Here is a 27,917-nt window from a genome sequence, read left to right as displayed (position 1 = left end):
CATTAAGCAGGCTCAGCCAGTCACTGGAGCTAATAGGGTTAAAGGCCCGGTTCAGGGACCTGATGGTGAAGTCACTCTGCTGTCTCTGGGATATGAACCAGCAACCTCATGGTAACAGAATCAGATTTAGTTCATAATCTAAATTGCTACATTTAGTTTAGAATAAAACTGTATAGTAATGGTAGGGAAGAAGGTGAAAACCCCAAAAAATGTTCACCGGGGAGTGAGTATGTTAGTGAGCATGACAACACACTTAAGGGTCTGGCTTTGATGGTTTTCCTCGTAAAGACTGCTTTTCACATTTCTGCACCTGAGGACGCCTCCATCGCTCATCTCGCATTATGCTCACTCTCCATGCCTTCCTGCTTTTTTTTTGTGAAATATTCGCCATGGCCAGTGAGCCCTTTCATTCTGGTGACGAACGGGGGCGTGTTAGATTACTAGCACAGATTCTGCAGATTTTGTTTGGATGTAGCTGCTTCTTCCTCCCTCATTTGAATTATCAGCTGCCGGTCTCTGCGGTGACTCGTAAGCCCCCAGCTCGGAGCCCAGGTAATAATAAGGCTGCTTTTCTGCCCAGCATCCTTGGTCTCAGTGGTTCAAACTGGCAATCAGTGTCAGTTTCCTGCGATAATGAGCTTTGATTATAAATCTCTGACACGGGGCTTGGCCAACCTTCTGTCATATCCTTATGGGGGCCGCTCATTCATTTCTATGGGACAAATGCACACAAACACACACACACACGTGGGGTATACCTATCATTATGGGGACTGCTCATTCATTTCTATGGGAAAATGCTAATGCTATGACAATCTTAACCCCTACCCAGCCCTAACCATAACCATAAGTAACCATAAGTTTTTGCATTTTTAGGTTTTTCATTGCAGTCACAGGTTTTTATAAAATAGTTTTCCCATATTTCCTGGTCCCCATAAGGTAAAAAAATGGGTATTCATCACGTTGTGGGGACATTTGGTCCCCACAAGGCGAGGCATACATGGACCACACACACACACACACACACCTTCCTCATATGCCACATGTAATTTGGACATAGTCATAGTTAATTAAGACGCAGTCATTTTCCTCCAAGCTTCAGTTCTTCCACCCCTGTTCAGGAAAAACAAAGAGTGAAAGTGCAGAGAGGAGAAACACTGGCACCTTTCTAATGCCCGGTGCTTTCAGCTGGTGGAGGCTGGTCACAGTGCATGTGAGGCTTTGGGGGTGGGGCCACGTGCAGCTAATGAGCTGCTGCCCAATCAAGCCCTAGAAAAGAGCTGCTCAATCAAAGTATCATAGAAGGTAATTTCCTTCATGCTAGCCAGCCCCCCCCTCCTTGAGAAATGAATTTATGAGATGAGAGTGAAAGGGAACAATGGCGCTTTTCTGCTTATTATGCCCTGCGAATTTTCCAATTGGGGTAACTGCCGCTGGCCAAGCTTCCTATTTTCGGAGGAGAAAGGAAGCGGGGTACATTCGGAGAAAGCAGGCCACTGTGTGCCGACATTCCAGATGTCCTAACGGCAGTGGTACCAGCCCAAGTTTTCTGGCCACTGGCTGCCAATGATGAGCTCAGAAGGTCCGGGCTGAGCACTGAGGAGCTCAGTTCCCGGCGGCTGTGGAGAATAGCCCCCCCTTTCATGCCACACTAAGTGTCTTCAGTGTCCCTCTCCTTTCCTGTGCCAGGCAAAATTGCTCCCCCATAATTAGACATTGTTCCTACTTTTTTGGCGAGTCCTTTGCAGTTTTTTTCTGGGCTCCCTTTTCTTCCTGTCCTTTTCTTCTCTTTTTCTCTCCCTGCCCCCATCTCCTATCACTCATTGTATCTCCCTCGGAAACACAGAGACTCGTGATCCCCCCCCCCCCCCCGTCCTCTTCTGCATCTCGCCGCAGTGTGGACTGTGAGAGATTTTTACACTTGATTTGTTGGATCTGTACCCTTTTGCTGTAAAGTCCCCATATTGCCTGGAAGAAACCATCTTTATAAATGGCAGAAAGGCAGAGGCTGAATGGAGCTTTGTTTACTGTTTTCCTAAAAGGGGCCCCCCGCTATATTTCATCTGTCAGGTTTGCTTTTCTTTCCCTCAACAATACTTGATTGTTTCCGTGAAAAAAATTCAGGTTCCACAGACAGGAGAATTCTGTATTATATTTTCCAGCCAAATTCCGATCTCTGTTTTCCTTCCCCTTGTGCTCACAAAGGGCTCATAACTTACTGTCAGCTGGGAGGCCGTGCCACAAAGCTCTACTGTTGCTCAGCAAATCAGCAGTGCTGGTTGATGGCTGTTAAGTTTGCTAAAGTGTAGTGGTAGAGACAGGAGGCACACTAGGAACGGCATCCCCCCCCCCCCAGAAGGCAGAGTCAGCCGTGTGCTTAAAATGGGAGAAGAAAAAAATGACAGGCATACACACAGACAGGGGCGAGCAGACGTTACCCGAGCGAGCGACCTGCCGCTTTCCCTTCATCCGACAGCCTGATCTGCCCCTCTCCTGCTTCTCAGGGGGGCAGTGGCTGGGAGCGCCGACCCTTCACTGAGCGACGTCCGACACCCCCTTTGTACCCTGGGGCGGGGGGTTGTGGGGGGGGGGGGGGGCGTGTGTGTGGGGGTGGTATGCCATCCAGCTCTGGATCGGCAGTGTTCACACACCGAGGAGGGATCTTCGCGGAGGGGCGAGCCGGGCTCTGCGCGTGAGTGCCAATTACTTCGGCGCTGCCAGGCAGGACGCCCCCGCTCTCCTTATGGGCTCCTGTCAGGGACAGTTGGGGGGGGGGGGGGGGGGGGGACAGATGAAGGAAGCCAGCAGTGTGACAGTTTATTAACCTAATCGTGCTGCGGTGGGATAGACCAGGAGAACTGCAACTACTACTGCAACAGTTTCTCCGGCTACTACAACTATCGTTATTATTAAGTGTTATATCACTGTTATCGAGTTCCCGGGGTGTGTTTGAGCGGGATTCTGTAATGTCATCATGTAATTGTTTTCTAAATGCCGCCGGAGGTGGGATCGATGCGCAGCACCTGCAGGTACAGTTAGATGGCCATGAGGACGCCGCTCTGAGTAACGGACAGTGTGAGGTAATCACTAACGACGCGTTCCTCTCCGTCCCGCCTTGCATGCCACGTCCTCGGCTGCGCTGTGCTCTCTTGCTGGTCTCGGTCACACCGCTCTGCCCTGCATATGCGGGGCTCTCCCACATGGGAGCACGTCCCCCCGGTGGCACGCGGAGCTCAGATGCATATGGCCTCCAAGTTGTGCGGCTGTGGGAGTCATTATGGAGGCGACAGTTTCAGCACTTTGAAAGGGCAGCTTCCAGCGAGCTTTTAAGAGCATAGCTATCTCGTGTCGCTTTTGGTGTTTCGAAATGTTCAGAATTAGTGTGGTATTTTTGTACTGCTGTCCAGTAGTGCAGTCTGATGCAGTGTGCTAAATTTTTACATTAGCAATATGATCACTTGTTTGTTTGGACACTGAAGCTGTAACAGCCATAGAGATATGAAAAGTATTTTAACAAATTTGAAATGTACCGCTTGCAAAAGTCTTATTTTTAATTCAGTTTGCGGCTGCTAAGGTTACTTTGTCACTTTTTTATCCGCTAAACTTTACAGTAACTGAAAAGCTGCCCTTTCATTGGCCTGTACTGATGTTTGAGGCGACAAACTCTTTAAGATTGAAAACCTGGAGGATCTTGTGTCCTCTGTGGTTTTCTGTGTCACTGTTCCTCAAAGCTTTGCAGTGACCATATCACAGAGGCAGAATGCAGTGGCATGACTTTGAGTTAATAAGCTCACAGGCCTGGTGCAGCACAGTCCCCTTTGGCTGTGTGTCTGTCCTTCTGCTGTCGGGTAGAGGGACTTCATTAGAGTTGCTAGAGAACCCCTCTAGTCCTTAAAATTAAAAAATAAATCTTAAATGATTTAAAGATAAGATATATGTTATTAATCCTAATAGGATATTCTTAACTGGGTTTCCATATCCAAACCTCGTCAAACATTGTTTTTTTACAATGTTTTTTAGGTTGCATATTATCAAAATATATACTTTTATACATGTTTGGTGACATCTAAATTATTTAAATAATATTGAAAACTTCTAAACAAAAATCTATAAAGTTCATGCCATAATAAATGAATCGTTTTATCACATTTTGAATGTCTTTTGGATACAGACTGTTAAAATCACTGTTAAAGTCGCAGTGCTGAAAACACTGTGTTTTAAACTTTAGTTTGAGGGCTTGCCGACTGGGTTGACAATTGGTTTTATTTGCTTGGCCAGGAGCAGCTGGGAGCCACTCAGTTGTGTGAAATGTGAATAGTGGCGATTCTCTCGCTGCACTCCCAGTCGACTTTCCTGGGCAGCGATCACAGCACCCAGCCACTCCGTTTGAGAAGCACCCTGTGCGAACGCGTACAGGAACCTGCATTTCGGCACAAGCCAAATAACTCCTCCTCTGACAAGTAGCTGTGTGTCTGATAAATACTCGTAAATCTGTGACGCACTTAAGGGATGACTGTGGAATATTTGCTGCATGTCAAATCCTTAAACCTCAGATTTGTATGATATGGCGCTATTTCGCTGGCTTTAAGTGCCGGTGAACTTTTTAAGTAAAAATACAATTAAAACAGATGGACAAGATACTGTAATTTAGTTTCCTTTACTGCTGGAAAGTGTAGCCTTGCACAACACTGAGCTACATTTACTTTTACAGCCTTTTCTGCTTTCTGCATTGATGTTGTGTCCTGGAGTGTTTTAAAATCATTTATTAAAGGTTCTCTCATCCCTGTGACATTTTCCGCAGCGAGAGAGACATCCTTGCATCTGTGATTCCTTATTTTGCTTGATTTCTCTGCTTTATTGTGCCTGCGTGTCTTTCTTCCGTAGCCTTTTTGTGTGTCTGTCCTTTATTCTGAAAACACAAAGTTCTGTGTCCTGAAGTAACCTTCAGCTTTCTCTGCTTCTCAGATTATTCTGTCTTCCTTTGTGTTTTCTTTCATTACTCCTTTCTTTTTAGTTAGTGTTGAGGGCTGAGGGGGCAGATATTTTTCTCCTGAAATGACCTGCAATTTAGATGGTGTTGGGGGGTGGGGGGCAGTGGTCAGAACATGGGCTGTGTGCGGGGGGGGAGGGGCAGTTGGTGTGGGGTTACTCATCACCATTGTCTATAAAAGGTCAACAGCGTGAGACAGCGGGCTGAAAGTCAGACCTTGTTACGGGTCTAGTGGCGGGGTGGGGGGGGGGGGGGGAAACAGGATAGCCCCGTACACATGGCCCCAGTCATGGGACCTTCAGGAGGACCAGCACTGGGCCCTCTAATGCTCTCCAATTAAACAGAAGTTGTTGCATGATGAAACTTTATCAGCAGCAAATCACGGGTCAAAGCATTCCAGGCCATATGACTGCGCCCTTAAAGATCTTCAGTCCCAAGCCCTAAAAATACAGAAGCGACCACACGGTCAGCCCACTGTTTTCTCTGCCTCCTGGTGTGACTGCGGCCTTCTCTCTACGAATGTTAGCGATCAGCTCGGTCTGTCACCCACACGTCATCATCATATAACAAACCGTTATCCTTAGCAGCTCATCTAGGATTCAGGTGAGGCTTTGCAGACTCCTACCCCAGCATCTGCCCAACAAACACACATTTTCCTTGTAGACTCCATACCCAGAAAAACAGACGTAATTATTAATGAGGCTTCTCCTCCCAGTCTGACTAAAAGTTTAACATGTATGAAATGCTGTGGAAAAACAATGGCACCTAGTGTATCTGATGCCACAGCCGCATTTCTCACGTCACTGACTGTCCGACACGGCGGGTCAGTAGGTGTGAGTTATTGCCCACGCCTACAGTTGGCATCAGTTGTTTAGCTTGACGTGTGTCGCTTGAATCAATGCAGTGAAGCAGGTAATCTTGTGACTTGGGGGGTCTCTTGTTCAAGCACAGGACTTCATCTTTATGGTGTGTGTGTGTGTGTGTGTGTGTGTGTGTGTGTGGGGGGGCCATGCTCACTTTTCATCCGTGTGCCCAACCAGTGCCCCACCCCCACATCTCTTGTCCCAGCATTTTGGTAAATTACTGACTAACAAATATCTGTTGAATCTCCCTTAATTGCTGCTGTTTTTGGGGTCTGCTGCCCCTCCCTGTCATTCCCCTTTGGACCCCCCGCCTCTGCAAATACACATCAACTCACACCGATGATGGAGGATTTTTCATGCTAAAATAGTGCCTCTTCATTTACCCTCCTCCTGTCGTGGTTGCGCTTGGCCTGAGGAGCCCCCAGCTTCACCCTGAATTTTGATTTTTCAATTAGCGCTCGATTTCCAGATCATTTTCTGTTTAATGTAATTACAGGAAGCGATTTATTGGCTGATTAAAATTGAGGGCTCTGTCTCGCTTAACAAAACAGCCACGCATGCAGGAATGGCTGTGTGTCCCCGGCTTCTGCGTACTGACAGGCTGGAGCTGTTTGCACAGCTGTACTTGCCTCTGACATTAACATATGTTGCCATTGTCCATTTGTTTGAACCATGGCAAAAATCCCAATGCTTAACGACACAGGGCTGCGTAACGGCAGAGGGCTGCGTAACGGCAGAGGACTGCGTAACGTCACAGGGCTGCGTAACGGCAGAGGGCTGCGTAACGTCACAGGGCTGCGTAACGGCAGAGGGCTGCGTAACGGCAGAGGGCTGCGTAACGGCACTGGGCTGCGTAACGGCACTGGGCTGCGTAACGGCACAGGGCTGCGTAACGGCAGAGGGCTGCGTAACGTCACAGGGCTGCGTAACGGCAGAGGGCTGCGTAACGTCACAGGGCTGCGTAACGGCAGAGGGCTGCGTAACGGCACAGGGCTGCGTAACGGCAGAGGGCTGCGTAACGGCAGAGGGCTGCGTAACGTCACAGGGCTGCATAGCGGCACAGGGCTGCGTAACGGCACAGGGCTGCGTAACGGCACAGGGCTGTGCCCGGCGTGGCCGAGGGCCGAAGTGCGTCACTCTGCTGCAAAGAGTGGCAGCATCAAACCTGGACAAAACGTGTGGCTGTCACAGCGCTTTAGTAGGTCTCAGCGCTTTAGTAGGTCACAGCGCTGTATGCCCTATGTGAGAGTAAAGCTGGCTGCACAGACACGTACCAGGACTTCAGATGGCTTGGCTCGTCCTGGGGGTTTGGGGGGCTCGTCTTGCCGTCATTTCCTCCAGGCTGAGGGGACGTAGGTTGCCCCGCACACGCGTGAACAGATTAGCTCATGGTTTGGTGCTAAAATAATCTCTCTTAGTGTCAAATTTGTCTTCACCCTCTGGTGAACCTCACAACGCAAACCTGGCAGCACGTCAGGCTTGGAAAAGTTTGGAGTGTCTTGGGTCTGTTCCATTACCCAGCTCCCCCCGCCCAAGATGGCTGGGCAGAGGCGACATCGTGCCACGGAGTATGACCAGCCTCGTCTGATCTGCCCCCCAGAAAATGCCCCGCCGACTCGCAAAGGCTCTGAGGGATCCTCTCGGTGGAAACTTGATCCAAAGCAATGGAAGATCCGCTTGGCTGTGGTCCAGGGTCACTTGTAACATTTTTATTGTTAAATGACACAGATTAAAGAAAATCGCAGAACCAAGACACAAAAAGGACATTAGGCAGAGTTTTTGCAAAGCAGCATAATATGCTTATTATCCTGAGTACCTAATTAGATTAGTTGACTTTATATTAATTCCGTTCACTGCAGGACATGACCCAGGAACATCCTTATTAAGTCCAAGAAGAAGGGGAATTAGGAGAATTAGCTATAAATCCTGTGCAAACATAAAAGCACCATTTCAAGTGAAATTTAGGAAGTGTAAGTTGAAACTTGATGCTATTCCACCTGACACAGCAAGTACGATCTACTGTGCGCCACAGTGAGACAAAAGATTGATCCCGTAATGCTGCTTGCGGACTCTAGAGCTCTTTGTGTCGTATCTCTCATGATCAGTTGCAGAATGTGGCATTTGGAGTGACTCTGCTATAATTTATGGTGCTACACTGTGTGGGAGTTGATAGATTTTCACCATATTTTGGTTTAAGAAATTACTGCGTGAGGCAAGAACAAAATATCTATGATTAACTTCCAGGGAATGGTTTTGAAATTCATACCATGAGGGAATCTTCTTAATAATCTGCTTAATAATCCTATGGAATTTTTCATTATCAGCCGAAATGGTGTATTGCAACATCTAAATCTCATATTAAACTGACTCAGTTATCTGTGGGCTGTGTATTTAAAGGAGACGGTGCTTCACATTACCTCATGAGTGAATATGGGCTGTGAATCTTTCGGGCATTTGCAGACCCAATCACAGCACAGCTTTGCAGCAAGACGGACACCGTGCCTTCGACCTTATTCCCATTAGCCTGAACCCCAGTAGACTTTTCTGAAGACACAGATTTAAACTGTATTAAACTTTTAGTAAAATATATGGCTGGACACTGAATTGAAGGAATTCAGTGTTTATTTTTTTGCAAAATAAATTGAAGCACAGCCCCTAGGATTGCGAGCTGTGCCATTTAGGTTGAGCGCCGATTCAAGGTTTAATGTGCTTCCTTGACCATGAACACATGCGTGGTGCAGCCACTGAATGCGGTGTCCTCCCTTGCAGCAAAGTAATGTCTTCCAAGCAAGCCACCTCTCCGTTTGTCGACGGAGAGGACGCCAGGAGCCAGGAGCGTCTGCTCTGGGACAGGGAGGAGAGCGCAGAGCCCCATAGCACCCCCCGGATGCCGCTGCACAGCCTGCATGTCAAGGGCCACCCCGAGGAGCAGCCGGCCATCAGCAGCGTACCCCCCGAGTGCGACTGGAACAGCATGATGGCAGCCCAGCAGCGCATGGTGAGGGGGCAAGGGGACCTGCATGTGCAGCAAAGATAGATCTCTCTCTCTCTCTCTCTCTCTCTCTCTCTCTCACACACACACACACACACACACAGAGGTTTGTAATTATATATTTGCGGGGACTGTGCTTTCACTTCTATGGGGGAAAACTCTAATCACATGACGACCTTAACCCCTACCCACCCTTAACCATAACCATAATTTTGGCATTTAACATTTTTTTATTGCATTCACATTGCGTTTTTGAGGAGCCGAAAAACGGTCCCCACAATGTCAAAGTAACAGGTTTTTATCACATTGTGGGGGAAATTTGGTCCCCACAATGTAATATAAACATAATCCTCCCCCCCCACACACACACACACACACACTAACATTTTCCCTCACTCACCCCCCACCCCTCCAGGAGGTTTCTATAGGCCAGAGGGCAGTAAGCTGAGGCTCAACCATAGCAGGTCATTGTTGAGCACAGATTCAAGGAATATTCCAGAAAACCTCTTGTCCGGTGACCCTCTCTGTGCAGCCAGACTGCGGCGCGTCCAACTGCTGAGCTCTTTCTATAAACAGCTGAGAGCGAACACCCCGACCCCCCCCCCCCCCCCCCCCCAGCATCGGGAGCATGGGAATGGCATCATGGTACAGCCCGGTATGATCGGGAGCTGCCCCTGGGCATGTGTAAAGTTCTCGGCGCGCCTTGGGAACGCCAGGGATTAGCTGAGCTAGATGAGGCGGAGCCAGGAGGCCTATGATACGCGTCGCATACAGTCTGAAGCCCAGCATGCATAGCGGCATCTAGGCTGATCACGTGGATGCATGTAAAGGCCCACAGTGCAGATACCAGTGAACAAAGTACCAATGAGAGAGAGCCACCTAGGTGCAGGAAGCCAATGCTCCGCCCTCTTTGCCCAGCTGGAATTTAAAGACATCTTAAAATGTGAATGTAGAAGAATCAGTATTGGTACAGCTGCTGAATTTAGTGGAATGGCATTATCTGAACGGCTTATATTTCTGCACTGTGATTCGATTTCTCCATTTACCCATTCGTGTTAAACTCAGCTCTGTACTTTTTCCATGTAGCCTTTGCAGGATCTTCCTGGAATGTGCAGCTTTTATCCTACAGTCCAAAAACATGCGGCTGGGTGTCTCACTGGTATCTCCAATAGTGCACGAGTGTCTGTGCATATACTGTATGTGCTCTATGGTGAGCTGGCCTCCCTGCCACGATGAGCCCCAGCCTTGTGCCCTGTGCTGCCATGCATAGGCTCCAGCCCCCCCATGACTCAGACTGGAATAAGTGCTTTGAAGATGGAAGATATGTTCTCTTCCTTGTCCTTCTGCTGGTACACACAGTATGAGCAGTCTGATACCTTCGTTGCATCTCGTACGTTAAGCTTTTATATGGGTGAGTCTATGGAGACTTCACCCGATGGAGAGCTGCTGGAATGTTGTTCTATTCATTCAGAATGTAATTGACTGATACTTACGGCTTGCCTGCACTTTCCAACAAAGGACAAAGTGAAAATGAGAAATAAAGTACCACACAGCTAATGAGTAGAGAGACAGGGTTTGTCAAGGGGCTGCGGATCGAGTGTCGGCCTGGGGAAGGTTTGACTGCTGGAGTCACCAGAAGACAGAATAGATGTCTAAGCAATGTCATCTGAGAAGGTGTCCAGGCAGGGTCAGCTGGTACAGAGGCTCTTTGATGGACGTATGTGCAGATGGTGCATCAGAAATAGGCCGCGGCCCCGTAGCCGCATTGACTGTTTTTGCGGTGCGTGTGCCAGAGCCCAGCAGCCACTCCCAGCACGACAACATCGTTAGGGCCTGAGCACACGGGCTGAGCCAGAGCTGGACATCCCTGACCACCTTTCTGACCATCATGGGGATTAGCAGGTCATGGATCAGCTCATTGGTGATGCATGTATCTCCTTCATAACTTATGGGATGTACAGCCACTGCTGGTTGAAGCCCATTTGGTGGTCTAGGAGAGTTTTGTCCCCACCTCCCTGCGACACTAAGTGAATTCGGCTGCTTGCCAAGTGGCTGCCTATCAGAAGGTGGCACTTTAGGGGGCCGATTGTGTCTCCTCATGTGTTGATGCCAATTAGCCCAGATCCAGTAAAAAAATCAGCATCAACTGCAGCACTTTGAGTTCAGTTGACTTGCATGAAGTTGTGCATCTTGGGTCACTTCTCCAGCCAATCAGGCGGACCTTTGTTTCCATAGCGAAAATGTACCCTCTCTGCATCTCGCTAAATGACTGGCTTGTTTCAGGCCTGGGACTGATTTCTGGTTGTGGATCAGGGTTGGCTGCCAGTTGTGGAACAGGGTCCACGGTGAGGGCACCTTCCAAAGTAAACAATGACCCGCACAAACATGGGACAGAGTCAGGAAAACTGGGATTGCCCGGACAGGTTGGGTTAGACCTTTATTCTGCACTCAGTGTTAGATGGGAACCAGCCGTTACAGGAATCACCGTTCTGCAGGCCAGCCATTGTTTCTGTGTATATGCTTCATTTTGTGTCATGCTTCATACTTGCAGCATGAAGTAGGGTGCACACAAAACAGCCCCCCCGATCACAATCATGTTGTTACAGCCCCTCCTGCTTTCATACCATACCTAATTTGCCAGGACATTTGGTTTGGCATTGAAATGAAATCGCATGGTTGCCAGGATGCGATGGTTTAATCTCAGTCTCTCTGTGCCAAAGAATACTGATTGAATTGCACCGTGGCAACTGGACCATTAATTCAGGTCCAGTGACCTGCAATGAGGGGGCGACGTAGCTGAATATGGAATAAGACTGACAAACGGTAAATCCGTCTCCCCCCCCCCCCCCCCCCACTCCTGGCTTGCCTTCTCTTGCAGGAATCCGACAGCAATAAAGTCTGTTCCCTCTACTCGCTCCGGAATAACTCTACCTCACCGCACAAGCCTGAGGAGGGGGTCCGGGAACGCGGCGAGCTCCTAGGGGGCTCCGCCTTCGGCACGCCTGAGCGTCGCAAGGGAAGCCTGGCCGACGTGGTGGATACGCTGAAGCAGAAGAAGCTGGAGGAGATGACGAAGAGCGAGCAGGATGGTACGTCATCTGTCGCTGCTCCCCCGTTACTCGTGGCCACAGGAGAGGATATAGTGCTGCGTCCGAAACGCTGCCCCCTGCTGGTGTGTGGCTGTGACTAACACATGGAAGGAGCTCCTGGCAGTAGCTTGGATGTGGCTCGCACTACACTGCAAAGCTATTTTGCTCATCGTTCCCTAGTGTACTGCAGAAGCCAGTGTTTCACACTTTTAGAAGCCTTGGTAGGGCGTGAAAATAAATGCTAGGTAGACGCTCCTAACGTGGAATGATTTCACCTGGAGGTTTTTCTTAGAAAAGTTAGGTAAAGGTTTCTAAGGCTGACAAATTTCACAGTTAAGGTTCTTTCTCTCAGTCTGACGTTTCTCACTGTTGGATAATTTGGGAATGACGAGTTCCATTCTTTTAAAGTAAAGGCCCTTCACTCTTGGAGATGTTTTGTGGCCAGTCAGAGACGCTTTAGCTCACAGACACCGCAGACTTCTCTCGCAGAAAGCACTTGCGTCGCAGCTTGGCCTAGACAAACCTCTTTATAGTTTGGTCTGAACACGATTCTTTGTGACAGAGAGTGGGCGGCTAGGCGCTCCAGCTTAAGTGCGCTGGCTGAGTGTACCCAAAGCAAAATATCAAGCTAAACCTCCCCCATTCAGCCGATGTCATTCATGTAATCTAACTGGTGAGCAATAAATACAGTAAAATGCTGCCTTAGAGAAGTAAGTTAAACTCAGTTGTTTATGACTGTAGGGTAAAAGTCTTTCCAGTACTACTGTACATAAAATACTACAGAAACATATATGCAAAAAATAGCATCCATGCAAAAAAAGGACGTTTTCCTTTTTAAAAAAAATTGCTTTTTTTTCATAAAACTCCAGAATCATTTATAATTAGTTTTTCAAAGGCTCCTTATATATTTTGAACAATTAAATTACGGAATTCCCCTTGTTAAATATGTGTCTTCTGCGATGGGTTGGTGCCCCATCCTGGGTTGCTCCCTGCCTTCTGCCCATAGCCTCTGGGATAGGCTCCGGACCCCCCATGACCCTGAACAGGATAAGTGGTTGCAGAAAATGGATGGATGAATGGAAAAATGTGTCTTTTTCTTTATTCGTTATTAGTATTTATTTCCCATTTATACCACCTGAATTCCTCATTTCCTTTCAGATTTGGCTTATAGGAAAACTTTTCCTTTAAATGCACTCGTTTGTAAATATTTGTTATGTGTTGTGCTCCTGTAACCTTAAACTCCCTTAAAATGTATATGTTTTTGAGTCAATAGGTGAGATGAATCGAAAGAGGAGGGAAATTGCTTCTGTGCAGACAGGCCAATAATCTCCCTTCTGTTAAAGAACATGGTCTATCTCAGACCCCATCACTCAATCACAGTGCATCCCACTGTCCCTGTAAGCCTGAGATTCACATGCAGACGTAGTGGCGCTGATTCCGAAAGCATAACAATTGAAAATTCATTGTTAATCAGAGCTTTAGCTTTTCTCCATTTCCATAGTTGCACTGTAAATCGTGGTACTGAAGCAGCTACGACAGGGTTAATGTTTACCTGAGAGCGTGCATCATAAATGAGGCTGCTGTTCTTCTGTCAGTGTTTTTGCCTACAAACCAATAATATGGCTTCTAACAGTCTGTCTTTCCACCCGTTACTTTGGTGCATGTGGGCATGTCTGCGCAAATCGCTCCATCAAGTCTGTACCTGCGAGACTGTCGTCTAGCTGGGTTCCTTTCGTTCTTCATGTGGTTTATGCAGTACAGCCTGTCTCGTTGAGTGGCTGGGGGGGCTGGGCGTGGGGGTAGCTGCTGAGGTAATAAATCCCAGTTGAGGTAATGTTAATGGTGAAGTGTCACCTGCGATGCAGCGCCAGGCGTTGTGGAAGGGGGCGCTACAGGGCCCGGCACATCTGTGCTTCTCCGGCCTGCCTCACAAAGGCCAGTGTTGTTCTCACTTGGCTGATCCTCCTGCGAGTAAAACCCTCGTTTTCTGAACATAAACGGTGGGATGATGAGGAGCGAACTGGAAGTTCGAGTGTCTCACTATTGTAGTGTGATGAGGCCTTTTGCCTGCGGAATCACTTTGTAGATATGCTGCGCTGTTTTATTTAATTTTAAGATCGATCCCCCTTTTTTTTCAGTCGCTTTGGGGCTCTTAGGGCATGTCAGTGCTGGGATTAACCTGTTACAGTAGGGTTAGATCAAGAGCTTTTCAAAGCTGTTGTCTGAACAGCGCGGACGTCTAAGAATCAGGGAGAAACAGTTGTCCCTAATCCTGCATACTTTGATGTTGGATCAGTGTACTTTCCAGAATTAAGTCTTACCATCTGCTCTCCCTAGTTAGGCACATATATCTGTAAAAATATGCCGACTGTAATAGCTTCATGTACTGTACATCTGCAATTGAATACAGAGACAGATATTTAACACCTCAGTCATTTAAAAAAAAAAAAAAACATTTTACATATTCTGTTCCCCACATGTTGGCATTGGTTTATTCTAGAAACTCTAGTTTTTCTCTTATGGTCTAAAGATACCTGAAGGCTCTGAATTCCGCTTAGCCTATAAATCTGTAGATGTTGTGGACATGCTCTCCGTCCTGGGGGTGCCCTGTTCTAACCTGGATGGGCTCCGGATCACTCTGCTGCTCATCAGATTCTCTCATTACACCTATTTCTTCACATCGGCCTGCAACTCGGGCCTGTTTGGGGAAACTCTCATGCTAATAATGCAGTTTGCTTGCGAGGGCCCTCACCAGATGGTGACATTTCACATGTATATTCAGATGCATGTTTAGTTCACTGACAGTTTGCAACTATGGAAATGTTTTGTGGAGAAAACTTGCCATTTAGAAGCAAGAAGTAAATAAAATCTTGTATTTTCTTATTGTTTGAAGCATTACTGATCAGCTCAAGTGGTAAATTAGCAGCCGTTTGATTGCTTTCCCCTAATTGCTGCATGATGAAACAGGAGTCCGTAAACGATGTCAGCATGGGCTCCTCATGCTGTCTTTACAGCTTCCTGTTCCTGGTGATATTGTTAATTAAATGTGTGTTTTATGGAGACGAGCATTGTGGCAGAGGTAGATGAAGTCCGTTTGAGGTGGGCTGTGAGTTTGCCTGCACTCATGTCCAGCCGCCTCTCCTTTGAAGTGAGCACATTTGCCGTGGCTGGCTGTGGTCCGCTGTTCTGTAACGGGTTCTTAAAGTGCACTAAGTGCTCGTAACTGTGCTAATGAATGAAAATGTCCTCTCGACACTGAGGGATGCATTAAGCTAAGCAGTCACCTTAGCTGTAAAAGTTGTGTTTTGCCCAGCTGTGAGGACGGCTAACGATTCTCTCCCCTCTTTATTTATTACATATTGTAAACGTATTACACACCCAGTATCATCCAGATTGTATTTTATACCGGTACTAAGTGAAAATACGGTATAAAAACTCAAGGGGAATTCATTTGATAACAAACAATTTGGGTTGCTTTATAGCTGGAATGAAATAGATGTTAATATACTGTTGTTGACCAAAGTTATTTTTTTTCCTTGCCAGAAATGAATAAGAAATTTTAAGGAGACTGTCATTTATGCAAATTTCGCCCGTTTATTTTTCCTGTCTTCCTTGTTTGCAAGACTTTGTGGATTTATCCTTGTGTCTGAGTTACTGGGATGTTAAGCTGTTGTTTACCATGTATAGCACACTGCACCTGCTCATAGTGTATATATTATACTCAGATGATCACCTTCTCTTTCAAAGTTCTAATTTCGTCATTGGTTGCTAGGAGTGACACGGCCCAGTGTGGCTTATCCTAATGAGGGCACCCAGTCGGTGGAACTCGCACTACCAAGTTAGTCAGCATTTGTATTGCCAGGGGTAGTTCTGGCTAATGGTTAAAAACTTCTAATCCACTCTTAGGCTCTGACTAGTATGAATTACCGAATTACACGTCTTGGCCAAAAACGTGGCAGAAAAGGCGCCTTACAGCCATATGCGGGGGCCAGCATGGGGGGGGGGGGAGGGCGTCGTGTGGGGGCCAGCGTGAGGGGGGGGGGGGCGTCGTGCGGGGGCCAGCGTGAGGGGGGGGGGGGAGGGCGCCGTGCGGGGGCCTGCGTGAGGGGGGGGGGGCACAACTTGTGTATCCTGCTGGACTCTGTTGTCACTCCTTCACATACCTGGAAATTATCACAAGCAAAGAACATCAGATGCACCCCTGCTTGGTTTGATGAATATCAAATATTTTGTGTAGATGGTTATTGCAGAAACTAATCATTTTCTGCTTTTAAGTTTTACCGATTCATATAGCTGCATCATTCTGGCGAAATCCACATTGTACACACTGAACTTGGCCATAAAATAAGTGCTGGTAGTATATATATTACTTTGGTTTTGGTAAACATGAGATATTGGGTTAAACCTCAGCTGCCATCTGCAGTTTCGAGTGTGATCTTCTGAGCCTGAACCTCTTGTCTGAAATAAAGTACATCGACACAGTGAAGTACATCGACACAGTGAAGTACATCGACACAGTGAAGTACATCGACACAGTGAAGTACATCGACACAGTGAAGTACATCGACACAGTGAAGTACATCGACACAGTGAAGTACATCGACACAGTGCTAATGTGAAGATGAGACAGGACTTTTTTTCTCGGTCACAGTGAGTCGAGCTCTGTAAGCTCAGGTGGGTCAGCCTCCCTGAGAGCACTACTGGGTCTCCACTGCATCCCTCCATCTCCTCGGAGATGGATCGTCCTGGCAAATGAGCAGCTGGAGCCTGGCAAGGCCTAGAAATAGAATTGCAGCTGATTGTTTTGCAAGCGGAGGGAGAGCAACATCAAAGAGGCATATGTGACGGCCTGCAATCTGCTCCTGCGGCCTCCTCGCTCTGCTGTGTCTGGGAGCCCGGCGGACATCTTGGCACCATGTGGGAGTGACAGTCCCCAGATACCATGCCGAAAAGTGGCAGAGAAAACCGTACAGCTCAGAATGCATGAACTCTCAGACTGCACCTTCTCTTTTGGCCCTATAGCTCATATCTCATCAGCGCTTTGCTGAATCCATCACCCCCCAGCCCCCCACACCGCACCCCTGCCCGAAGTGTGGGAGCCCCATTATCTCCGTCATAGCGGGGTGTGTAATGGGATGTCAAGGCTCTGCTGGAGAACAGGATCAGGTTTGAAGTGAGCCAGCCCACTGCCGCATAAGCCCCACTTTGTTCCGTGCAATCTGGAATTTTGGGGGAGAAAGGTCCTCACATTTAAACCCAGACTCTATTGGGTTTTTGTAAGAATTTTATCACGGGAGTGAAAATGCGAACAGTGGAAATATCATAGTGCGCGAGGCTTTGCAGGCTGTGCAATCCACCAGCTCCGTTTTATCCTGGCTAATTAATAGGGATCTTTGTTATAATGATCTGTGGCATAAGCCCTTGACTCGATGCATATGCAATTAAGTTGGAGACCCATTAGCCTTTTTAATTTCTTGGCTGGTGGCCGACCATAAACTTACACTCAGAGGCGTGTTTTAAACACAGAGCTCACCTTCTCATCCCTCAGGCGGTACATACCGGCCAAAGATCACTCAGGTCTGTTTTCCTTTTCCTCCCTGTCCCTTATGTTTACCTTCGTTCACAACATTCTACCTTACCTTTGATTCTGACCATGGTGGAAAGTGGGGAGCGACATGCTGTACTGGCGTCATGGTGTGCATGCGTGTATGAGTGCATGCGACCGCCGCGGAAGCCGGCCCTGGTCTGCCACTTTTTGGACAGGTAACAGTGCAGCGGTGGGCTGGAGGGGGGGCGAGCTGGAACAGCTTGTGAGGATGTGCGATCAAAAGCCGCTCTCTGCCACTCAGACCCCCCTGTTATGCAGATGATTTGGTTGAATGCCATGGGCTCGCTGCCAGTCCCACACGTGAACCTTACAAAAGATTCAAGGCCTTCCTCTCTGCCTCGTTTGCTGTGGCTGGAATCCTTCGCATCCCCTCAGATTGGGGCGGGTGACTAAAAATACCCCAAACAAATAAACCCCAGGAAAAAAGGCACAGGAGTAGCGGTGGGGCTCCTCACTCTCACCGCGCTGTGGCTCTGCCAGGAGAGGGTGAATTATTTATTTAGTATGAAGAGTAAACAATACAGGGAGAGGGCCGGCTAGGTTGGGGGGAGGAGGGAGCACAGGCAGTAGGGGGGGGGGGCTCCTGACCTCTCGACGTGCTCACAGGAGGCAGCTGCTCTGTCAATGTCCCATTCTCCAGCTCCGCCGTATCACCTTCCAGCTTCTCACATTCTGAGCGGCCAACGGTAGCAACTGCTGCAAAGTGTTCCAGAAACCCCCCCGACCCCGAACGGGCTCAGCTGTTGCCTCTGTCCCCCCCCCGCATCGGTCCAGGGGAACAATACCGGCATTGTGTAGCCCTCTCGCTTTGCCGTGCTGTGCCGGAACCCCTCGGACCGGAGGGGGAACCGCGGGGGTGAACCCGCCAGACCCACCGGGCCGGGCCCGGGATAAATACATAAATAACAAACAGAAGCCCGATTGTGCCGCAAACCGCGGCGTGGTGTCGCTGCACCCTCATTGGCTGCTGCCAGAACTCATGGACCACTTTCGAATCCGCTGCTGCGTTCACATGTGATGCTCAGAAAGCTGCGGGATGTGCATGTGCATTTGGAGTTTGTGAAAGACTTTTTGGGAGGCATTTTGGGAGGGGGGGTGTTTTTGTGGGGGAGGGAAGGTGCCAAGGGGGAGTGTGGGATTACATTTGCGGCAGTTTTATTGGAGCTGCTGTATTCTGTGACCCCAGTATCCAGTTAGGGTGGCGCAGCCGAAACGCTGATGCTCAAGAAAGCAGAGCTGCATTATGGGCCCTAAATCTGTCATTGTGCTACGGAGCCGTGACTGAAAATAGCCGAGCTCCTTCTTATTTTTTTTGTTTTGAGAGAATGAAAATTAAGACGATACCAGAACAGATGTTGAGAGAATCTTCCTCGACCACCAAGATCTGGTCTGTGAAGGGTCAGGTGTGAGGGGGGCACTGAATCACAGTGGGGGGCATTTTCGTTGTCATGGCTGCAACTGTCGCGGACTTTCTCTGGGGAGGGGGGGAGTTGGTTCTCAGGCATTCTTCACATACACATGGGCAAACAAGGGTGAGGGGGTGTCATCTGGTGATGATCAAAATAGCGTCACCGTAAGCAACACCAGCCTGCAGACTTTGCTAATGATTTTAGGGCTACATGCCGGACCCAAGAAACTCCAACTGCCCCCCCCTGCCAGGCCAGAGACCTCTGATCCCAACACATAAGCATGCTCTGTGTCCTCATTGTCTCCCTGCTGACTTTGACAGGTGACTTTGATTTGGGGATCACATGCAGAGACGTTGTCTAATGAAAGGTGTCTAGTCACCCTTCGATGAAATGAACATCTCGCTTATTCAATATCGCGCTTGGAGTCACCAAAGGATTAAATGCAGGTGTCAGGAGGGACATGTTTTATTAATCTACAAAGCCTGAGCGTGCAGCATCTCTCCTTGGGAGGGGCCTCTGTATGTCTGCAGGGGTCAGGTGGTTAATAACGCTGTAAGACTCTCCCTATCCATTATGCGCTGCCATCTTCCAATGGGTGCTTAAATGTATGAGCCTGGATGTTAATGAATGGTCAGGACGGACGTGCTGTGCCCCAGACGCTCTCCATAAGTCTAGCAGCACTTACCACGGTGCTGCTAATCATTATTTGGGCCGGTGCGGGAGACGAGCTGCCTCGTGTTTCCATAACGTTGGTGAGCTTGACTCACCTTGCTGACTTCAGTCACGGCCGCCATCTTGGTGCCCCCGGTGGACCATGCCTGACGAGGCGAGGCGAAGCGGCCCTCCTCGATGGTTAGAGGAGGAGCTGCCCAGCCTGCATGTGACGCCTGATGACTGCATCCTTACAGAATGATATTCTGCCTTAGGGGGTGAATATCTGATGAAGGGCTTCCTAAGTCAGCACTAATAGCACAGGCTTTTATTTTTATACCTCTTTAACGTTTATATTATCGTGCAATCATCACAAATAAGTAACAGATTATGCCAAACCACCTTTATGCCATGTGTTGATATTTACACTCCGCAGCAGTTATGATATGATTTGTCTGTTCTAACATACTGTTCTGTACAGAATTTTATCAATAAGAATTGACAAGGTCAAAGATACTGTGTCACAAAAGAACATTTATGTTTGTTTTTGAGTTTGTGTAGCTATGTAAACCCTATGGATGGTAATTCTCTGATTTCCTTGAAGAATAACAAGCATAACACCAGTTATAATGTTTTTATACACTCAAATCTTTGATAAGGTCATAATGCTTAGTTAGCAGACTGAAGGAACAACTTTTATATTGAAATATCTGTGCTGATGGCGTCGGTTCTTTAAGTTTTCTTCACACTGACATAGTCATGATCCCTTTATTACCATGTATGAAGTTTAATGAGACTGATTTGCAATACGTGTAAATTATCATTATTACAGTACCCATCCATCGCGGAGCGGTCTCACGTGGGACACGGAGAGCTGGACACCCCCCTACCCAGCCCTGCCCTGTCCCACCCCCGGTGGATGTTTTGATCTGTTCATGAGCAGTATCGGTCCCCCTAGGCATCATCGCCCCCAGTCCCAGACACCTGATAATTTTAGTAAATCTCTCCAAGCGGCTGCCCCCCTGCTCGCTGTGTGATCTGCGCCCGTCTATTAATTTAACATAGATGAATAAATTCAAATGTTTTGGAGTGATGATTAGCAGAAGAGCTCACGTCTGACAGTTAGATTGCAGGGTTACCAAAAAAAGCTTCTACTGCAAGGTATCTAGTAATTTAATTCTTGTGTGAAATGATGGTGCTTCATTACAGCGCAGGGCCCTAATGATTACTGACATCAGAGGGGAATCGTAAATGAGAGTGAGTCCGTGTGTCACCTGTGTCGCTCGCCTGCACGCTGCGGCCCCCTCCAGCAGCAGCCAAGGCAGCGTCCTCCCTTCCAGCCTCCCTCCCCACCATCGCACATTTAATTAATTCCCCTTATAGTTCTGAAGGACGCCTTCGCTTCAGAGTGTCGGATCATGGCCGATCCTGAGCCCCAGCCTTCCTGGCTGATCGGAAGGAGGTGCGTGTTTAGCTGCGTGCCGATCTTTATTTTTCCTTCCCCCTCAAGTTCATGTTTTTTGCGACTGTCATCCATCTTCCTCTTCCTTGGCTTGTTGACTTTCTCGCGCCTCCCGATTCGTTTGGATGTCCGAGCATTAAGCCAGACGTGATCTTTTGCGGTCGATGGTCAGCGTTGCGCAAGGCGGCTGCTGCAGGTCCCGCCCCCTCCAGCTGCACACGTGGCATCTGCTGGGCACAGGCGCTGCACAGTGCCGCCCGCCACCTCGGCCTCGGACATATGTTCCCTTTAATTTCATTCTTCTGACATTAATCCCGTGACCAGCTGTTCCGCCAGCTGCCCGTCTCCGGCTCGGAGGAGATCGCAGATTTGGGGGCTCTCAGAGAGGGCTAGTCTTGGCTCCTCATCACTCCTTGGTACGTTTGGGTCAACTTTAACCATTCATTCATTTATTTATTATTATTATTATTTATTTTTTCTCTTCCTCCTCCAGGTTACGCCCCCCACACCTGGGCCTGTCCCTGAGCGTCTGCTGGCCGCTTCCATACTTGTTCAGATTTATAATTTAGTGCCATCGCTGCATGCTGCTGTTTCATAAGCCCTGATACTGGGGGGGGGGGGGGCTGTCGGGGGTGGGGGCGGGGGGACCCCGTAGCCCCTCCTCCAGTCACTGGCTAATCACAGAGGACAGGAGAATTCCCTTACAATGGAGATCCAGCCCCACTCCCCCCCACCAATCGCCAAACTGTCATTCTTAATCTTTTATGTGCTACAAGCTTCTAGTAAGTTTTTCTAAGAATTTCACAGCCCTGTGCTATTTTACCAGCATTAGTAGCACATGGAGTCACATACAGCCACTGTACGCTAACTGGTTGATTCAGGGCTCTCAAAGGGTGAGATTGATCTTGGATGGGACATTTACAAAGATATGATGTCCAGCAGACCTTTATCTGTGGCAACGCATCGGTTGATAGGAGCACACAGTGGAGCTCATAGCTATGCACTTCGTTTTGCAGACAAACATGTTATGGTTGCTGTCATTTGTATCACTGGGGGCTGAATCCTTCACATTTTGAAGTTCCTGCTACCTCAGTTCAGTGGCGTTACCAGTATCATTAGTGTTAACGTCAGCTAGGTATACAGAACTGTGAGACCCCTTCCCAACACAGCGGCCAATATGATGATGTGCCCCCACCCCTCCCCCACCCAGTGAACATTTGCTCTAGCCCCCTGCCCCATTCCTGCCTGCTGCGGGGCCTGATGTGGCCAAGTTGGGCCCCGACCTGGAGGAGTGTCTACAGGTGACTGATAGGCTTTGCTCACTAAGTGGAATAATGAATGGCATTAGGTGTCAATTAGAGCGATCCTTCGCTGAGATGCAGGTGCTCGACAATGCACCGACGCGCTGAAAGGAGCGGCACCACTTCACCCGCGCATGTGAGCTGCGCATTTGCATATTAAAGAGCCCAAATTATTTAACCGAGGCTAAAGTCTTCTGGAAATGATGGAGGTTATTAAAACTGTTGACAAAGACAGACGGTAATTGCCTGAAAATGAGCGATGGTGTTCCGTAGCATGCGGGAAATGTTGTTTTTGGCGGGTGCATTGTGCTGCCGCGCCCAGGTGTATCACCTATTATGTCTCCATCGCTCCTGTGCAATTAGTGCCCTTTCTGTGCCGCCATCAATACTGCAGTGATTATGGTGGCCCAGTCGCCACGTCCCACAATGACAAAACACGCCCCCCTCCCCCCACGCCCCGTTTGGTGCAGTTCTCATAATTACGTGGTTTTATTTTGCGCGACGTCTTGTTTTAGTGCTGTGGTGATTAAGACCCCATTTGGGTTCCTTTGGGAGGCTGGTTTGGGGCCGGAAGGGGGGACCATTTCATGCGATGTCGCTGGGGGTTTTCACAGGGAGACACTGTGGACCGGAGGGGGCTCCAGACATTATCACCTTGGCAAATCCTGAAGGAGTTTCCCTCCTAGGGGTTGAAGCTGAGCACAGAGGTGAACAGAGAAGGTTTTTGCCTCTTTGAGATTTTTGATGGGAGCCAGGAAATGTCCAGTTGATCTTCGATTTTGCATTTTTATTGTTGGACTTTCCTATGATCCTGCCCAGGATAAGCGGATGGATGGATGGATGGATGGATGGATGGATGGGTTTTTGTTTATGGACAGGGTTGCTTAGCTGCCATGGTGCCACAGACATTCAGTGGGTACCAATGTTGCCTCACACCTCTGGGTTTGGGGGGTTCAGTCCCTCCCCTCCTTGTATGTTGAGAGTTTGCATATTTCTCTGTTGTTTTTTTTCACGAACTCTAGTTTCCTCCCACAGTCAAAAGACATGCAGTTAAGTATTAAGGTCTCCCTGTAAGAGAATGCCTGCCCTGTGATTCCCTTGCTCTGCATTACCTGGGATAGCCTCCCTGTATTAGATCATGTGGATGGACTTACTGAGCTTTTTAACCTTCACTGCGGTTTTAGAATTGCGCAGCTACACTCTCTTTATGAGGGTTTCATGATGGGTAAATCACACTGAATCTGTGGCAGCCTTGTCGACTCTTGTCGGGGTGAGCTGCTTCCTGTTTAGGAGATGATTACAGTGGGTGCGGGGCTGAGTCCGCCAGCAGATGTGCTGGCCCCAGGCCACTGGGCATGGCTTCCTGGGGCCTGTAAGAGCAGCCTGTGAGAGAGGCCTGTGAGAGCAGTCTGTGAGAGAGGCCTGTGAGAGCGGCCTGTGAGAGCAGTCTGTGAGAGAGGCCTGTGAGAGAAGCCTGTGAAAGCGGCCTGTGAGAGAGGCCTGTGAGAGCAGCCTGTGAGAGCGGCCTGTGAGAGAGACCTGTGAGAGCAGCCTGTGAGAGCGGCCTGTGAGAGAGACCTGTGAGAGAGGCCTGTGATAGAGCCCTGTGAGAGCAGCCTGTGAGAGAGGCCTGTGAGAGAGGTTCAGAAAGGAGCTGAAAAGGATCATTTAGGGCAGGAGTGAGGTCACCCAATGTCAGCTCTCATCTGTTAACGTGCAGGACCTCTGGCAAGACGCACAACTTTTATAAGGATAAATGTAACCGTAGCCCTAACCATATCACAGTGGATATTAGTGTAACGCTGTCCCACAGTGGATTGTGGGACATCGCGGCTAAAATTCAAACACGTGTTCCTACAAACAGAGAACCATGAGGCTGCATCTCAAGAAATAAAACACTCAGAGAGGGTCGAGAGATTGGGCTAATGTTGGACACATTGTTAGAGTGTGCAAAACACCTGACGTGTGATTGTAAACGTATGACTGTTGGTGCCAGACATGGTGGATCTAGCATCCCAGGAATGGTCAGTGCCGTGGGATATTCACCAGATCACAGAGATTGATGCAATAAACACAAAGGATGTGGTCAGTGTAGGGGAATTCACCATGAAGTAAGGCAGGGAAAAGGCCAGGTTCGTTAAAGCCACCAGGAAATCCTTAAGGCAAATCTTGATGAATCCACGCCTGTAGGATCCTAGACGATACTGGACAGTTGAATGAACAGGCCAAGAAGTGTATGCATGCAGTGAGTAGGATTTATAAACGTAAAGTAGCGTTTAGCAGTCTAATGATGCTCCTTGATTCCACACGTCGGCTGTTAGTCAGGAACAAGCCTCCCACTGCAGGCTGACACGAGCTGCTGAGGTGTTTCAAACTCCTGTCAGCACAAATGTGTCCACACTGACATTTGATTTACACACTACCCCCTACCGCACTGTTGTGGTATTAAAATTTCCCGACCTGAGATAAAATAGTTTTATCTTCGATGTAGGTGTATCAGATAAGGCTGTCAGTATTTTTCCATGTTTTACGTTTCTGGTTTTTGATGAGCATTTGGTTTTGGCATAAGCTCAGCCAGGTTAGATAAACAGTTTGTGGCAGAACCGTGACTGTCTCAGGATTCTGTTTGTATGTCCGGAGCCACACTGACCGCTGGTTTCCCCTTGACCTTGAGATCTGATACCGCGGGAGCACTGACGCGTCACGTGACCTGTCCCCCCATTAAGGCATGCTGTGGAAAGCGCCCTCCTTCGTTTCTGGAAATGATGCATCCATTTGATTTTTGGTGCTGCTCTTTCTGCATATCTCCCCACTTCCTGCAGAAGGAAACTCCCCACTCCTTTTAATGGGGCTTTGCTAGATGGGCGCTCTACGAAAGTGGACCCAGATCCTGGTGCTCCAAGGATCTCTAGGGCTGTGTATTCTGGGTCGGCTCTAGGAGTGCTAGGCTCCTTCCCCGATGCTCCGCTGCTCTCCTCTCCCGGAGACCCAGCTCGCCCGCCTGCTCACTCTCTCCATGGCAAGGGCCTTGGGAAAATGTAAATAAGAGGGAGAGACAGGCTAGTGTTTTCATTCCATTCTTTTCCAGCGTGAATGTGAGGTTACACGATAAAGCCCCTGCTTTATCTCTGGGAAAGGAACTGAGACGACCGCCTCTCTGAGTCGCATCCGGCAATAAATTCAATGGGATCCGCATACATCTGGTTTGCTGCAGAAAGCTGGGAGTCACAAACATAAAGAAAATAAATTCACTTTCTCTTATTGCTCAGACTTTTAAAACGTTTTTATATGAGGTACTATTTTAAATTATTCATGTCTGAGTATTGGAAGTTTTGGCTAGACTACATTAATTTTGTGGACCACAGAATGCTGTGTTGGACAGTTCTTCAGTATGTAGCTGCAATTTTCTCTTAATGACAGACTGAAGCTGTAAGTGAGATGTGGGAAATGATGGTAGCATTTGAGGGGGCACAAAAATTTAGTATTATGCTATTACTTATGTATTAATTAACCACAAACTTCGTGTTAGTTACAAAGGGATGTCATGTTTGTTCATCATTAACGAATTGTCATCATCTTTTATCTCAAGCAAGTACTATATTTGTTGCTGTATCTGTTAATTCTGCAAACCTTTATGAAACACTTAAGGAACCACTGAAGGAAGTAATGTAGGAACAAATAATGAATAACACATATAAAATGCTGATCTTATACTTGTTCATCATTAATGAATTGTGACGCATCATTTATCCAAAGCTTTTACCCTGTATCTTACCTGTTAATTTCATAAACCTTTGTCAGCTACTGAAGGAATTACTAAGGAACTATTGAAGAATCAAGTAATGAATAACACAAGTGAAATACTGATCTCATGTATGCTCATTATTTATGAAACATGACGCATCTTTCACCTTAAGTAATAACTACATTTGTTCTTCAGTGGTGAGTTACTACAAAGTATTTGTGTCCCCTCAAGAAAAGTGTTACCAAAGTGATGCTAAGAGGCGCCCACTAAATGTAGCCTGGCACATCAAGTGACCCCCCCCCCCACACACACACACACACACACACAAGCTTTTCCAGGTACACAGAGGTCCTGCCCAGTCAGACCTTCCTCCTCACATTCCAGCCATGTTCCCATCGGTACGCCCTGAGGTCAGAGTGATGATCTGGAGGAATTCTAGCCCACTGATGGAGAGAAGGAGCAAGGGAGGAGGGAGGTGTGGCAGCAGAGATGCCCCTCCCAGCATGGAGAGGAGGGGAGGTAGCACCTCATTATGTCCAACAGCTGGCACATTCCTTAATAATCAGCGGTGGGAGCAGCATCCATGGCCGTGCCCCCCAGTGGGCCGCAGTGTGCGATCCCAGCATCCATGGCCGTGCCCCCCAGTGGGCCGCAGTGTGCGATCCCAGCATCCATGGCCGTGCCCCCCAGTGGGCCGCAGTGTGCGATCCCAGCATCCATGGCCGTGCCCCCCAGTGGACCGCAGTGTGCGATCCCAGCATCCATGGCCGTGCCCCCCAGTGGACCGCAGTGTGCGATCCCAGCATCCATGGCCGTGCCCCCCAGTGGACCGCAGTGTGCGATCCCAGCATCCATGGCCGTGCCCCCCAGTGGACCGCAGTGTGCGATCCCAGCATCCATGGCCGTGCCCCCCAGTGGACCGCAGTGTGCGATCCCAGCATCCATGGCCGTGCCCCCCAGTGGACCGCAGTGTGCGATCCCAGCATCCATGGCCGTGCCCCCCAGTGGACCGCAGTGTGCGATCCCAGCATCCATGGCCGTGCCCCCCAGTGGTCCGCAGTGTGCGATCCCAGCATCCATGGCCGTGCCCCCCAGTGGACCGCAGTGTGCGATCCCAGCATCCATGGCCGTGCCCCCCAGTGGTCCGCAGTGTGCGATCCCACCAGCCATGGCCGTGCCCCCCAGTGGACCGCAGTGTGCGATCCCAGCATCCATGGCCGTGCCCCCCAGTGGGCCGCAGTGTGCGATCCCAGCATCCATGGCCGTGCCCCCCAGTGGGCCGCAGTGTGCGATCCCAGCATCCATGGCCGTGCCCCCCAGTGGACCGCAGTGTGCGATCCCAGCATCCATGGCCGTGCCCCCCAGTGGACCGCAGTGTGCGATCCCAGCATCCATGGCCGTGCCCCCCAGTGGACCGCAGTGTGCGATCCCAGCATCCATGGCCGTGCCCCCCAGTGGACCGCAGTGTGCGATCCCAGCATCCATGGCCGTGCCCCCCAGTGGTCCGCAGTGTGCGATCCCAGCATCCATGGCCGTGCCCCCCAGTGGACCGCAGTGTGCGATCCCAGCATCCATGGCCGTGCCCCCCAGTGGTCCGCAGTGTGCGATCCCAGCATCCATGGCCGTGCCCCCCAGTGGTCCGCAGTGTGCGATCCCACCAGCCATGGCTGTGCCCCCCCAGCGGACCGCAGTGTGCGATCCCAGCAGCCATGGCTGTGCCCCCCCAGCGGACCGCAGTGTGCGATCCCAGCAGCCATGGCTGTGCCCCCCAGCGGACCGCAGTGTGCATTGGCCATCCCGATGCAGG

General features: G+C 49.1%; 1 protein-coding gene across 6 annotated transcripts in view; it reads left to right on the top strand.

The window, feature by feature from the left end:
* Positions 1-27,917, top strand: part of LOC125751683 (transcription factor SOX-6-like) — a 146,129-nt gene that overhangs the window by 44,672 nt on the left and 73,540 nt on the right. For 5 of the 6 annotated variants that reach the window (XM_049030837.1, XM_049030833.1, XM_049030838.1 and 2 more), the window contains 2 exons: positions 8,623-8,851; positions 11,724-11,934. In XM_049030837.1, coding sequence (XP_048886794.1) covers positions 8,630-8,851; positions 11,724-11,934 — 433 coding nt within the window. In that variant the 5' untranslated portion in view covers positions 8,623-8,629. Of the gene's footprint in view, positions 1-2,651; positions 2,693-3,003; positions 3,081-8,622; positions 8,852-11,723; positions 11,935-27,917 lie in introns of those variants that run through there. The other variant, XM_049030836.1, reaches the window with a different exon arrangement.

This window comes from Brienomyrus brachyistius, chromosome 11, assembly GCF_023856365.1.
Source record: "Brienomyrus brachyistius isolate T26 chromosome 11, BBRACH_0.4, whole genome shotgun sequence".
Taxonomy (NCBI): Eukaryota; Metazoa; Chordata; class Actinopteri; order Osteoglossiformes; family Mormyridae; genus Brienomyrus; species Brienomyrus brachyistius.
This window is presented reverse-complemented; position numbering and strand designations above follow the sequence as displayed.